The 13,773-nt window shown below is 47.8% G+C and overlaps 1 protein-coding gene and 1 long non-coding RNA gene across 2 annotated transcripts in view; one reads left to right on the forward strand and one right to left on the reverse strand.

Moving 5' to 3' along the window:
- Nucleotides 1-13,773, reverse strand: part of Galnt18 (polypeptide N-acetylgalactosaminyltransferase 18) — a 310,938-nt gene that overhangs the window by 117,114 nt on the left and 180,051 nt on the right. The window contains 1 exon segment of the mRNA NM_001079884.1: nt 12,416-12,582. Within this exon segment, the coding sequence (NP_001073353.1) occupies nt 12,416-12,582 (167 nt within the window).
- LOC147996925 (uncharacterized) lies at nt 670-13,212 on the forward strand. Its single transcript, XR_015652357.1, has 3 exons — nt 670-910; nt 1,898-2,021; nt 11,618-13,212. It is a non-coding gene; the product is annotated as an uncharacterized LOC147996925 (long non-coding RNA).

Raw genomic sequence — 13,773 nt, forward strand, 5'->3', positions numbered from 1 at the left:
ACTCATTCTTTTATCAGGACCCACTCTTGTGATAACCCTCCAGGATAATCCAGAACACTCACCACATCATTAATCCACACGGGATAGCGAAGCCCTGGGACCTAATCGTTTCTTACAGGTGTCACCTCTCAACACAGTCACAGGAGGGATTAAGTTTCTTATGAGAACTTTGGGGGCCACACCCAATTCTCGGCAAGTAGGAAGGGCTTTACTGGTTTGGTTAGGAGCCCTTTTTGGAATCATGGGGAAAGCAGAAGAGAACCCCAGCTCACAAGCAGTGTTCCAAATTTCCGGTATAAATTTCATCATCAGAATTTGTCATTTCCAGCTGCTGAGCAAGATAGGCTCTAGGCTGAGAAGGACAAAGAGTCCTTTACTGCGGGGGGGGGGGTTGCGATTTGGGTCCTGGGGGTTTTCCAGGAGCCTTTATCAGGGGCAGCTTGACTCCCAGCTTCCAGCATCAGGCCCACTTACCTGCAGGTAGAAAGAAGCTTTCTTTATCACTCCCACACTTAGTTCTGTGCTCCAGTTCCAAGAATTTCCTCTCTGACAGATGGTCAGGCAGCTGACCAGAGTGAGAGAGCCCTTTTCTGATGCCTGCCAGCTTTGTTTATCCAAAACTAGTCACCTTGGCTAGTCTATAAACAGAGTGGTCCAGGCCATCTTGATGTAGCTGGCTCATGGGGTGCTCATTAGTTAAGAAGCAGGTGCTACATCCTCCAGGCACTGTCAGGAAAGTATGCTGCGGAGCCCTGACTCCCTAAGACAATTAACTTTATAAGAGAATGGGGCCAAAGAAGGCAATCAGCTACCCGTGGAGATTCCGCCAGGCTTGCACCATTGAAGAGTCTGGACTTCAGCCCAGTGGTTGAAGAGAACAGAGGAGATGGTAGAAACATGCAGACCTGAGGTAGGGAAACTGAGGCTGGGCTGGCCCATAAATAGGCAGGGTCCTCAGGGTTCCACATATCCCAGTATCCATAACTAGGAGTGTTCCCTTCAGGATATATGAGCACAGATGGATCAGGGCCTGGAAATGGGGATCCAGTCTGGTTATATAGAAAAGAGAGTCCAGTTCTCTGGAGAAAGAGTTAGCCAGGACCAGGTAAGGAGCTGGTGTCCAGTGGGGAGGATGAGGGGGCTAACAGGAAGTTTCACTCCATGCTCTATCAAGAACCTGGATTGGTAGTGAAGCAGGCAGAAAGTTTAGCACACAACCCAATTGGAGAAGCATGACCTCAGCAAGCCCAGAGACCCTACCCAGCAGCAGCTACATCTGGGGCAGGCCACCCATTGCTAAGAGGCTACTGCTTCTCTCTGCAGAGGTCAGGGCTATGGATACACGGCGCCTTGGTGCATGTTACAAAGGCACTTCTGTAGCAGGCTCATGGAAAACATTAGCAAGGGGGATATGGAGCTCAAGAGTCACAGCCGTCACTAAGGAAACGGCTTGACAATGCAGGCGGGATGGCAGCAGAGGACAGGCTCTGTGGATGAGTCTGGGTATGCCTTAGTTACTTTTGTCATGGCTACAATATACTTGGCCAAGACAACCTAAGGAGGAAGGGTTCCTTTGGCCCACGGTTTGAGGGTACAACACATCTTAGGCTGTGCTGGTGGGGGCTGAAGGCAGCTGCTCACATGGTATCTATGGTCAGGCAATGGGCAGAGGGCAGAGGGCAGAGGGCAGAGGGCAGCAGATGCTGGTCTAGGTTTGTGTTCTTCATATTCAGTCTGGCCCCCCACTGCATGGGATGATGTTGCCCACATTTCAGTTTGCATTTTTGTACCACATTGAACCTGATGTAGAAACTCACTCATAGGCATGGCCAGAGGTGATCGTAGACCCTGTCAAGTCGACAGCCAATATTAACTATCACATGGTGTCATTCTCCAGACTTCTGATGAACAACGCAGGAGGCAGAAGAAATTCCAGGCAGCAACTGGACTCTTGCAGAACACGCTGTCTCACTAGCTGAAGCCCGAGGTCACTGGAGGGGCACTGCCAGTGCTGGGCATAGGTAAGCCTGGTCTCGACGGACAAAAGATGGCGGTGGGTAGCAACAAGGTGCCTTAGCCTGAAGCAGACCAGTGAAGACAGGCTGACAGCTTACATGGCTGGCTGTGTAAACACCTTTAAGCTGTCTGAATCTTGGCTGTAATTTAATTAGCTACATGGGCTTCTCTAAGCTCCATAAAGCGCAAGACTATCGGACTGGTTTTGCCTCTGATTTTTTTTTTTAATTTTTGCAATTATTCCAGCGGCATGCAAAGCTGTTGGTGGTTTTATGGCCTAGAATGAGTATCTCTTATGTAGGCCAACATCTTTGAAACATTAAACAATGATTAGGCAGGCTCTTGGCCAAAGGATGGTGGGGATTTTCCAAGAAGTTTAAAGGTGACCCAGCAGCTAACAGCAAGGAGTTCATGAACAAGGGTCCTACTTTGTCATTACTTGGTGACTGTCTTACCAGTTGTGGAAAGTGACAGTGACTCAAAATCACTTGTTATTCATCTGGATTTGAATGTGGCATGTGACTGTAGGTGGTGAAAATCAGGGATAGGGATTAATCCACTGTTTGTGGGGCCTTATTCACAACAGATTACATATACACACGTGCTTACTATGGAATGATTGTGTGTGCACGGGGCTTCACCCACACTCACTAAGCATATACATTTATGCATTTGGATGTCCAGACGTGCACATGAATACCTAAGCATATATACACAGTCATGCAAATAGGTATACACACACACACAGACCACACACACACACACACACACACACATACACACACACCACACCACACACACAGACCACACACACAGACCACACACACACTACATACACAACACACACACACAAAACACACACACACAACACCACACACACAACACCCCACACACACATACCACACCCCACACATACACACACCACACACACACACACCACATACACACACACATATATACCACACACACACACCACACTGACACACACCACACACACATCCCACACCACACCCCCTACACACCACACCACACACACACATACATACCACTCCCCACACATACACACACCACACCACACACACACACCATATATACACACACAAATATAACCCCCAACACACACCGTACTCACACACACCACACACACACACATACATACCACACCCTACACATACACACACCACACCACACCACACACCACACCACATACACACACACATATATACCACACACACACCACACACACATCCCACACCATACCCCCTCCACACCACACATACACATACATACATACCATTCCCCACACATACACACACACCACACTCACACATACCACACACACATCCCACACCACAACCCCTACACACCACACCACACACATACACACACATACACACACACATACATACCACTACCCACACATACACACACACCACACTACACCACACACACCATATACACACACATATATAACCTCCACATGCACACCATACTCACACACACCACACACACACCCCACCCCCTACACCCCAATGTTTTTCTAATACAAAGTTCGTAAGATTACCCAAGGTCACTAACTATTCAATAGACTCTCAAAGCACCTGTGCCACATGCCTCTCCTTATGGAACCCAGGAAGGCTCCAGTGGAGGAGACAGCCCATCCTTCCCCTATTCCTTAGTCCTCTTACTTTGCTGCCTAGCTTTGCTCTCTCCAGATGGGATAGAGTTAGAGAAGGGGGACAAAGGTCACATGAGTCTTTTGGAGTCAGAGCATTAAGGGGAATGGCAGACAGCCTGTCCAATGATCAAGGCCATAGGCTTGGAAACCATGCAGTCTGGGTTCCACTCTCACGTCTGTGTGACTTTGGAAAAGTCACTTTGCTTCTCCGTGACTGTTTGCTTGTTGCGTAAAGTCACACCAATGGTGACTCTTACCACTATGGTAGTGTATGATTAATTTATGGAATGCACTTGAAATAGCCCTGGCACAGAGAAGGACTCAATGAGTTGGGGGTGCCTCGGAAGGACTCCATCTTTCCAAGGGTACTGAAGGTCACTTTAGCCGATCTTGGATTCTAGGTGTCCTGCTCTAGGAGGAGACTGAGGCCCTAGTCCATGTTGGAGCTTTAGAGCACAGGCCCACCTTTTTTAGGTGTGTGGCTGTTACTTTAGCTCTGATCTATCCTTCCCTGGAAGTGCCAGGAATCTTGACTCCCCAGGGCTAACCAGATAACAGGCCACCAAATTCCCCAAGTAGCATGCTAGGAAGAGATATCAAGACCAAGGAATTGGGTTTCCTTATCCATCTTTCTTGGTTGTGTGGCCATGGGCCCTGCCCATGTTTCTTGTTAACCTGTGAAACTTAATTTTTTTGTCTATGTCTCTCTCGGGGGCTTTGTAGCTATTCTTTTATCTGCAAAATTGACCAAGTGGTTCCCACAAGCTACACACAAAGATCCTGGGGCGACCCATTCTGGGTTGCTCTTAACCTGCCTGCCTTGGTTCATCTCTTTCTAAATATCACTTAGGGAGTGCCACTCATGTGGTTGGGAGGGACATGGGAACAACAAGATTCTCCCTCATCCAGACTGCAGTGTGGGATTCAAAATGACAGACAGCTTTCAGGAAGCAAATGGGCTTACTTTTGATAATTAAACCTTGGAATGGAGTAAAAGGTAGGGGTCTCTCATTCCCACAAGACAGCCATGTTGCCCACCTGTTCAGGCACTACGACTCAGCCCAGGGTTGCCTTGCTCTGGGCCACCATGTTCACACAGGATGAAGACAGGAGAACGTGAGCAAGAACTGAGTGAGGAGATAACATGTGGAGGAAGAGGGAGCTTTGACTGGGGTGAGACTAGGGTTCCCACCCGGTTCTGCCATGCATACAGGGACATTGATGGGCTTCTTCTGTCCTCTGTAGTCTCATCTTCCTCCCAAGAGCCAGTGTGATGGTTCATCTTCACTCTCAATTTGGCTGGATTTAAAATCACCATGGAAACACTCGGGTGTGTCTGTGAGGCTAAAGTTAGAAAGGTTTAACTGAGGAGGGCAGCATCCTACCTACATGTGGGCGATATCAGCCCCTGGGCTGGGGCCTTGGTTGAATAAGAAGGAAAAGGTTAGCTGAGAATAAACATTTCATCTCTCTTTGCTCCCTGACTGTAGATGTCATGTGACCAGCTTTCTCATGTTGCTGCCGTCGTGGGTCCCCACATGATGGGCTGCCATCAAACTGTGATCCAGAGTAAACCTCCCCTCCCCTCCCATTAACTGATCTCTAAAGTAACTTATCAAACAATGGAAATTCACTAAGGGAGTCAACTAATGTTGATGACTGATTTTTGAGTCTGTAGATTCATGGTAGTATGTCTGTCATTAGGACACGAGGGGGACAATTCCATCCTGCTTGTCACTTGAATCCTACCGAGTTCAATGTCACCTCCAGGCAACATGCATGAAAATGGCACTATGAAGACTAGATCCACAGCAAGGGAGATCGAGGCCTAGGGGAGAGGTTCAGGACCACCAAAGCCCCTGAGGTCTAGACACGTTGAAGCCAGCTCTCTCTGGTGTGCAAGCAGAAGCAGAAAGCGAGTGCTGGGGATGTATGGAGGTTGCTCAAGTGTCTGTCAAGTTAAGAGCAGATCCAAGCCTCCAGGGAAAGGGATTCTTAAAAGAGGACATTACCATCCCTTTGATGTTCTTAGTAACAAAATAAAGATTAACTTTGAAATTTCAAGAGGCAGGAAAAAGAGGCATATGATTTTCGCTGTTTATCAAAAGAGGACCTGAATTCATAAATGAGATTAACAGATCCATGGAAAGGAGCCTATTTGTGTAGTTTGTTTGTTTGGTGTCAGAAGTGGGGTAGTCAAGCTGTGGGATCTGCTAGCTGAATGGCTGATGAGGAGACCCAAAAGATTCACATTCACCCAGAACCTGGCTCTGAACCCAGGACAGGGATACTGAGGGGCACGAATAAGATCACAGAATCAGGTGGTTTGAAACTTGCTGAGGGAATCAATGAATAAGAGAATGAAGAGAAGCAATCATACTATTGGACAAAAACTCTGGGTGTCCCCATCCTCTGGAAGCCCAAGGTGATAATCCCAGCCACAGCTGAAGACACTGGTCCACTGCCACTCATTGCAAAGCCAAGGGGCTCATTGCTGGTTCCCATCATTTCCTTGAGATAGTGAAGAGGCACTGATGGTCTGGCTTTAGAGAAGTAGAGCTGAGTCTGCAGGCTGTAGCTGATCATGAGGATTCCTTGCAGGAGATGAGTTATACTGACCAAAGCATGGAGTCTTGGTGGTCCTCTGGTGCTGAGGACAGGCACTAAGTTCAGGATATGCTGGCATCATATCAAGAAAAGGCCCCTTCCCGCTCTGCACTCCACTCACCACCTGTATTCATGCTCTATCCCTGGGTTGCAGCAAGAGGCTTGACCCTATCCCTGTGCCTGCTCGAAGGAATCTGAGCTGCATTGCAGTATCAATAAGAACAACAATTAGACATGGGGACAGAGGTTGCCAGTACCCTGGAGTGTCACCATGCAGATTCTAGGTCTTCAAACAGCAGATTCACTGATCCTTTCATCAAACCAATGTGTGTTGAGTCCTTGCAAGTACAAGGCACTGGCCCTCATACATGGGACACAGTTGGGGCAAAGATGTTTCATCTTCCTGGGTCTCTCTCTCTCTCTCTCTCTCTCTCTCTCTCTCTCTCTCTCTCTGTATGTTATGGTGTGGTATGTGTATGTGTGTATGTGTGAGAGAGAAATGTGTTTGTATATGTGTATGTGGTGTGTATGTCTGGTGTGATGCGTTATGTGTGTGTGGTATGTATGTATGTGTGTAGTATGGTATGGTATGGTGTGGTATGGTGTGGTGTGTGTATGGTCTGCATGTGTGGTGTGGAGTGTGTGTGGTAAATGTGCATATGTATCCTGTGGTATGGTGTGTGTGTGTGTGTGTGTGTGTGTGTGTGTGTGTGTGTATGCGTGTATGAGAGAGAGATATGGTGTCTGTATATGTGTATGGGATGTGTATGTATCTGGAATGGTGTGTCTGTATGTGTGTGATATAGTACAGTGTGTATATGCATGTATGTGGTGTGGTATGCATGTATGTATATGTATGCACTATGTGTGGTGGTGGTGGTGGTATGTGTGTGGTGTGGTATGATATGGTGTATGTGGTATAATGTATGTGCATGTGTAAGTGATGTGTTTGTGTGGTAGTGTGTGGTATATGGTGTGATGTGATGTGGTATAGTGTGTGTGTGTGTGTGTGTGTGTGTGTGTGTGCGCGTGCGTTGTACAGATAAATTAGTGGGAGGAAGCAGCTAAGTTCAGCCACCAGAGGGCAATAGGTAATTGAGAGGGAAAGAAAGCAGAGAGGGTACAGAGTGACCGGAAGCAGGGACAAGGGCTACCATTTAAACAGTACAGGTCACTGGCAGCCCAGGTAAGAAGGTATACTTGAGAGAAGTCCTAAGGAGACAATAAAGCAAAGTATGAGGTGGGGGTAAGAGTGTGTCAGATGAATGCGAACGCATATCAATGTCTGGAGGCAGGCATACATCCTCATACCGTTAATCACAGGTAAACACTGGCATTTAGGACTGCTGCGGGGAGTGACAGCATCCTAAGGAGGAGCTGATCTCTGGAGAAGCAGAGTTAGGGGAGGAAGCAGCTGAGCTGCTGAGAAGATGAACGGAGGCTCTTCCACAGGACACTGGCAGAGCCTCAGTGGGAGCTAACAGCAGAGATGTGGGTGGAAACATGGTTGGCCTCCCCTCTCTTTGTTTGAGGAAGTCCAGGCTGTAGCAGAGAAGCTGGGGAGAGGAGGTCCCAGCACACACGGAGACCCTGGCTCTGTGAGGAAACCATTCCCACAGCCCTGCACTGCTTAATTTAGAACTTTTAAAGCCCAAATTCTTCCATCATTCCTTATCTCTTCCAAGACTCTGAACAATCCCAGAGGTAGGAATTAAGCATCTCAATTTTACAGATAAGGAGAATAGGGTTCACACAGGTTAAGAACACACTAGCAGCGAGACATTAGAGAGAGCTAGAACCGCAAAACTGGCGGAGTGTCCAGCCCTGTGCTTTCCCATCAGGGTGAGCCGCCTTTACACAGTGACTGAATACCTGTCACCTCCATCAGCTGTGCCATGGCTTTATTGCCTCTTTAACCTGTCCCTGAATCCCCTGAGGACTCTGTCACTCACACAAAACCTTTGCTCTCTTTGCCCCTTGCTGCTTTCAGGGGCTTTGTTAGACAGACAGGGCAAGGAGTGGCTGAAGGTCACACAGGGTACCTAAGAAAATGAAAGCTAAGAAGTGACCAAAGGGGACCATCTCCTTCCCCATGCTTTGTACCTAATGTGGGGGCTTGCACTGATAAGTCAGACTCCTGTAGTGTTGGTGGAGCTGAGTGGAGTCCACCTGATGAACTTGTGACAGTCTCAGTGACATGATGTCTGACAGAAGCAGCTCTCCAGACAGAGGCTGCTCAGGTAGCCTCGACACAGACACTGGGTCAGGCTGAACAACTAGGAATCATCCTCAGGTCACAGGTGGACCCTTCCTTAGGCTGTCTCTTATCTTTTTGCCACTTTCAGTTAGCCAGGACCATCTCTCTGCTGGTCCCCTTCCTGACCCATTCTACACAGGGGAAACTCTAACCTTGAACCCTTGCTGGCCACAGGGTGCTAGGAATGAGCTAAGGCTGTGTGATGTCCTCTACTGCCTCTGCTGCCTCTATTCATCCTCTGTATACAGACTGGGGAACAGATGAGCCCTTTGCTTTCTTTGGTATCTGCACCCAGATCTAGCTTCTCCTGCTTCTATGGAGACCCGGTTTAGTGCCTCTGACTCCAGGGTCTCTGCTAACCCCTCCTCAGACCCATTTAATCACTACAGAAATGGCCTGGTCTCCCAGCTCCCCGAGTTCACTGAAGTGTTTTGGATGTGCACTCGGGATCTTGAGAGCAGCCTAGCTCTGATGGAGAAAGAACAGAACAAAATACAATAAAACTGAATACCATAGTGCAGAATACAATGGGAAACGGCAGAAAGCTTTGTGCTGTGTAAGAGTAGGTATTGTTTCTTAGAAGTTCTGCTTCAGTCAGGGGAGGTGTGTACAGGGGCGTGAGTAGGCGTGTCATCCTGGGTCAGACGGAAACTTACTTCTTGCTGTAGATGCTGCTGCTGTAAATGTTTATTTTTGAGGAACACTGCTCTGGCTCCTTCCCATAACTGGTGATGGTCCCTCGAAGTCAAATCCCTCATAGAGAATTCCCCTTCCTGCTTCCCACTCTGCACCTGGCTGTTCATCCGCAGCCCCACCCTTGGATGACCACTGCTATTTACCAAGGCTTCCAGGGCCCAGATCTTCCAGACCCTGGGGCTTCTCTGAGTCTTTATCATCCACCTGCTTGTGGGTTTGAACAACCTGTAGCTCTTTCCAGAAATCCTCACTGCCTGGGGAGACCACTGGCTTCTGATCCACTGCCCACTGTGGTTCCTATGCTGCCACACCTGCCACTGACCACCCTCTTCTTCTAGGCCCTGACTTGCTCACCTTCAATCCCTCTTAAGCCTCTGGGCTCAGAACTCTCTGCTCTTCTCTTTAAATGCCCTGTCCTCCAGCTAGAACTTCTTGACTCAACATCTGAGACTCTGACCAGGTCTCTGGGTGTCCTCTGAGGTTCACTGTGTGCTTGTCTCCAGGGCTGTGCAGGGACTGCGCCAGCAGGTTCAGTTCACAGTTACAAGGTTGTTTTAGGTACAACTGTCCTCTCTACTTCACAGAGGAAGTTGCTGATAGTGAGCCGAGAGGGATTTTCTCCAATCTCTCCTCCACTGCTGGGAGAATCTAGAACCCAAAACTTTTCAGTTCTCATTGTACAGGGAGTAGAAAGTGGAGGCACATCTGGTCCATTCATCCAAGCTGTCAGTTAGAGCCGTGGATTGTTAAGAGTCTTTAAAAACAGCAGTTTCCAGTGCTTGCTGCTTCAAATTTAATCAGGTAGATTCTCTTAGGAGAGCTTTTGGGTTGATTAATAATAATAATAATAATAATAATAATAATAATAATAATAGAGACAGGGTATCATTATACAGTCCTGACTGACATGGAACTTGCTATGTAGATCAGGCTAGCCTTGAACTCCCAGAGACCCACCTGTCTCTGGAGTACTGGGGTTATAGGCATACAATTCACATCTGGCTTGATATCATCTTTTTGGAGTAAATAAAAAGACAGAGTGTAGAGGAGGGTCTCATGACCCTAATCCCAGCTTCTCTAATTCTTCCATAATCTTTTAAAAAATTGTGCTAGTAGTGAGCTACATCCCACAGCCATTGGCAACTTTGCACAGCAAACACCTCAGTCAGGATATAAGATGCTGCTCCAGTCCTCACGGCAGGTGCAGGTGCTCGCTTGGGCATGTACAGGGAGCAAGATGCAGTTTCCTCACCTGTGCACCTGAGTGTAGACACCCCTGCAGCTGAGTTACTTCAATGTACCATTGCTGTAGACTCCCTAGGAGGGGTTGGAAGCTCCCAGCTATATTTGAACGACATCCATGGAAAGTATGTCATTCATGGGCAAACACTGCACCAGCACACTATTCTGTTACCTCCATGTCCCAGGACAATGCCCACCATCTCTTATGTCACCTTGTCTTAAAACTTCACGTCATCAATGCCCTGCCCTCTTTCAGCTCATCAGTCCATGGCAGGTCTCACAAGTCTTCCTCTGTAGTATCTCTCGGGCTAACATATTGTTCTCAGTCCTCCTGGTCTTGGTCTTCTGGTCTGCCCTTCAGCAAGAGCCTCCTTACCCATGTCCCTTCTTTCAGAAGGCCCCTTTTCCACCCAGGATCACAAAGCACAGATAAGCCTCTCCTTTGCTCAACACTCAACCCCTCACTCCTCTCACCAAAGCTATTGGTAGTTGCTACCATTGACAGAATAAGGCCTACATGCTAAAAACTCACATACAAAATCCTACACACCTGACATTTTCTGTACCTAAATTTCTTAGAAAGCTAGTGCAGGATCCTTATGCTTTCTCGACAGAATAAAGTCAAACAGAATCTCTTCCTTTAGTCTGGGATAAATGCATCAAAATGGGGTTTGGGAGTGCCTTTTATTTGAAAATGCTCTCACCTCTGGGAGAGAGGTTCTGGCACCCCTCACCTCTTTGTGTGATATGAGAGATGGCACAGGGCTCTCTGGAGAGTTCTTTCATTGAATCTTCAATGAGCTGAAGGCAGATACCAGTAGAGATGGGGGCTGGGCCTCTCCTACCTCCCTCATGTCCACCTCCTTCAGAATGACACTGCCAACTTTCTCACATTGTTGATATCTCCTTCCTTTGTGCCCATGGGGCAACAAAGCAAGTGAATCATGAGTGTTCCCTTGAGAAAGCTCCTGAATCCCCTCATAGCTCTGTTCCTACGGTTCTTAACTCATGACAAGAAAATGAAAAGGGAAGCTCGCTTATTGAGATGAAAGGCAGTCCAATTATCTGATATGTTTCAGCTTTAATTGATAACAAATCTAAAATTGCCCACCTCATTACAGCAACTGAATCATCGGGACTTTCCCTGCATACACCCGAGAAGGCTTGAAAGACAACACAAGGACGTGTGATCTGCTCACACTATGGATGACTACGTTTAAGGTCATGCATTATCATAAGCACATTCACAGAGTCCTGATGAGAGCACTGGTCTCTAAGCTGCAGTCACTAAGCTGTGCACACCCGATCTTTAAGTCTGGAGACTTCTGGGAACTTAGGAGAGTAGGAATCAGAGGATGTGAAGCATGTATCATACAGGTGGCGGCTGGAGAAAGAGACACATGGAATTGTTCAATAAGGCACTTGCAGGGAAGCTTGAGCCTTTCTGGGAACAGAGAATGGACATCGGAGGGGAACCAGTGATTCATACAGATTTCCAATAGCTCCACTGTTTTCATTAGGTTCATGTCTGTCAACACCCCGACCATCAGCACCATTCTCACTCTTGATGGAGAAACAACTACAAGTCATCATCCAAAGAGGTGAGGGCCACCAGCACTGGAATGGTGCTTCATAGGAAACAGCCATGGTGTGTGAGGTGGGGTAGATTCAAGACATTTCGTCTCATCATATTGCATTGGAATGCTAGGAGAAGCAGTGATCAACCACTGCAGACATGGTCCCTCTGGGGCGCACATAGAGTTTCCAAGCAATGGCCAACCATCATGAATTTGTCTCTGAGGCCACACCCCCTAAATGGAAGAGCCATTGAAGACCTCGAGAAATGAAAACCCAAAGCTGAAGACTCCCGTCAGCCTTCATGGGACCAGACGCTTAGCTCCAGGGAGACGGACACTCACCGTTGCTGCTGTTGTCGTCCACCAGGATGATCTCCTTGAGCAGGTGTGATGGTGTGCGCTCCATGGCTGAGTGGATAGAACGCAGCAGCACAGACAGTGCCTCATTGACGAAGATGAACACGATGCTCACCTCTGGGAGGCTGTCAGGGAATGAGAGGTTGCGGCACCTGGGAAGAAGAATGGCTGAGCTTTTGGACCTGCTGGGGACACCACGGTGGTCACACCAGGTATGGGCCTACTCCCAAACTTCCTTCAGCTTTTCTGGTGGGGTCAGGAACCCCAGTTCTCCCCAAGGCCTCCTCTCTGGTATGCAAAGTATGGGCCCTACCTGAGCAGCAGAAGTCTACAGCTACCGAAAGCTTGGTCACAAGCACACAAAAATGGGTTGGTGGCCGTGCATCTGTGGAGCAGAGCCTGAGCACCTGGAGCAGGGCCTCTTAAGACTTCTTATGACCACAGCTCCTTCTTCCCTGGGAAATTCTTAAGTGACACTGAGTTTATAGGTACCTAAAATAGGTATTTTAATCAAACTTTGATGATAATTCACAAAAAATTATTAAAACAATTTTTTAGTATACATAAAATTTACAACTTATTAAAAATAAGAGAGGACTAATATATGGGTGACCCATATGCTTGTCTTCTCGGCACAGCACAAGCCAAAGGCTCACTAAGCTTACATGTGAGCCATGGTGGTCAGGATACAGGCAGTTCTGCTGTCTGTAGTTAAACTGTTGCATTTCTATGGGAACCGAAAACTGTGAATGGACAGTAAACGCTGCCATTTATATCCTACAGCAAACTTGAAGCTGAGTCTCTGTTTCAGGGAGCACCCATTGCTGTCAGGTGGCCTCGGGATATACAGGCTGCGAAGTATAGAACAAGGCCACAGAGAAGCTGTGTGGCACACATAGGTCGGCGCTGGCAGAAACTTCTATTCGGCATGAGTTTGGCTTTTGAACTAAGCTTTGGTTTCTGTGCACTTAGAATGCTTTGGCTCTTTCAGACTTTTCATAGCCCCCAATTTTATTCCGGGTTCACGAGCCTTAGGGTAAGAAGCTTTGACCAAGTATGGCATACAGTCAAAGGAGGCTTCTCTCGGAACGTTTGCCTGAAGGAGGGCTCAGCGTTTCAAAACCAACGGATGAAAACTGCAGCTGAAGGGAAGTCTTAGTGCTTCTAAAGGCAGGGAGGTCAGTCCTCAGGCGACTGGCTTTAGGAGGCAGCTTTGACTCCACACAGAGACATCGCTATTAAACCCCCTCTTCCTAACTCTGGGAAGTATTCCCCACACCCCATCCATCCAGTGACTCAAAGGGAAGTTAAAGTCAGAATACCAACATGGATGAGAGACAGAA

This window comes from Rattus norvegicus, chromosome 1 (assembly GCF_021556685.1).
Source record: "Rattus norvegicus strain SHRSP/BbbUtx chromosome 1, alternate assembly SHRSP_T2T, whole genome shotgun sequence".
Classification (NCBI taxonomy): Eukaryota; Metazoa; Chordata; class Mammalia; order Rodentia; family Muridae; genus Rattus; species Rattus norvegicus.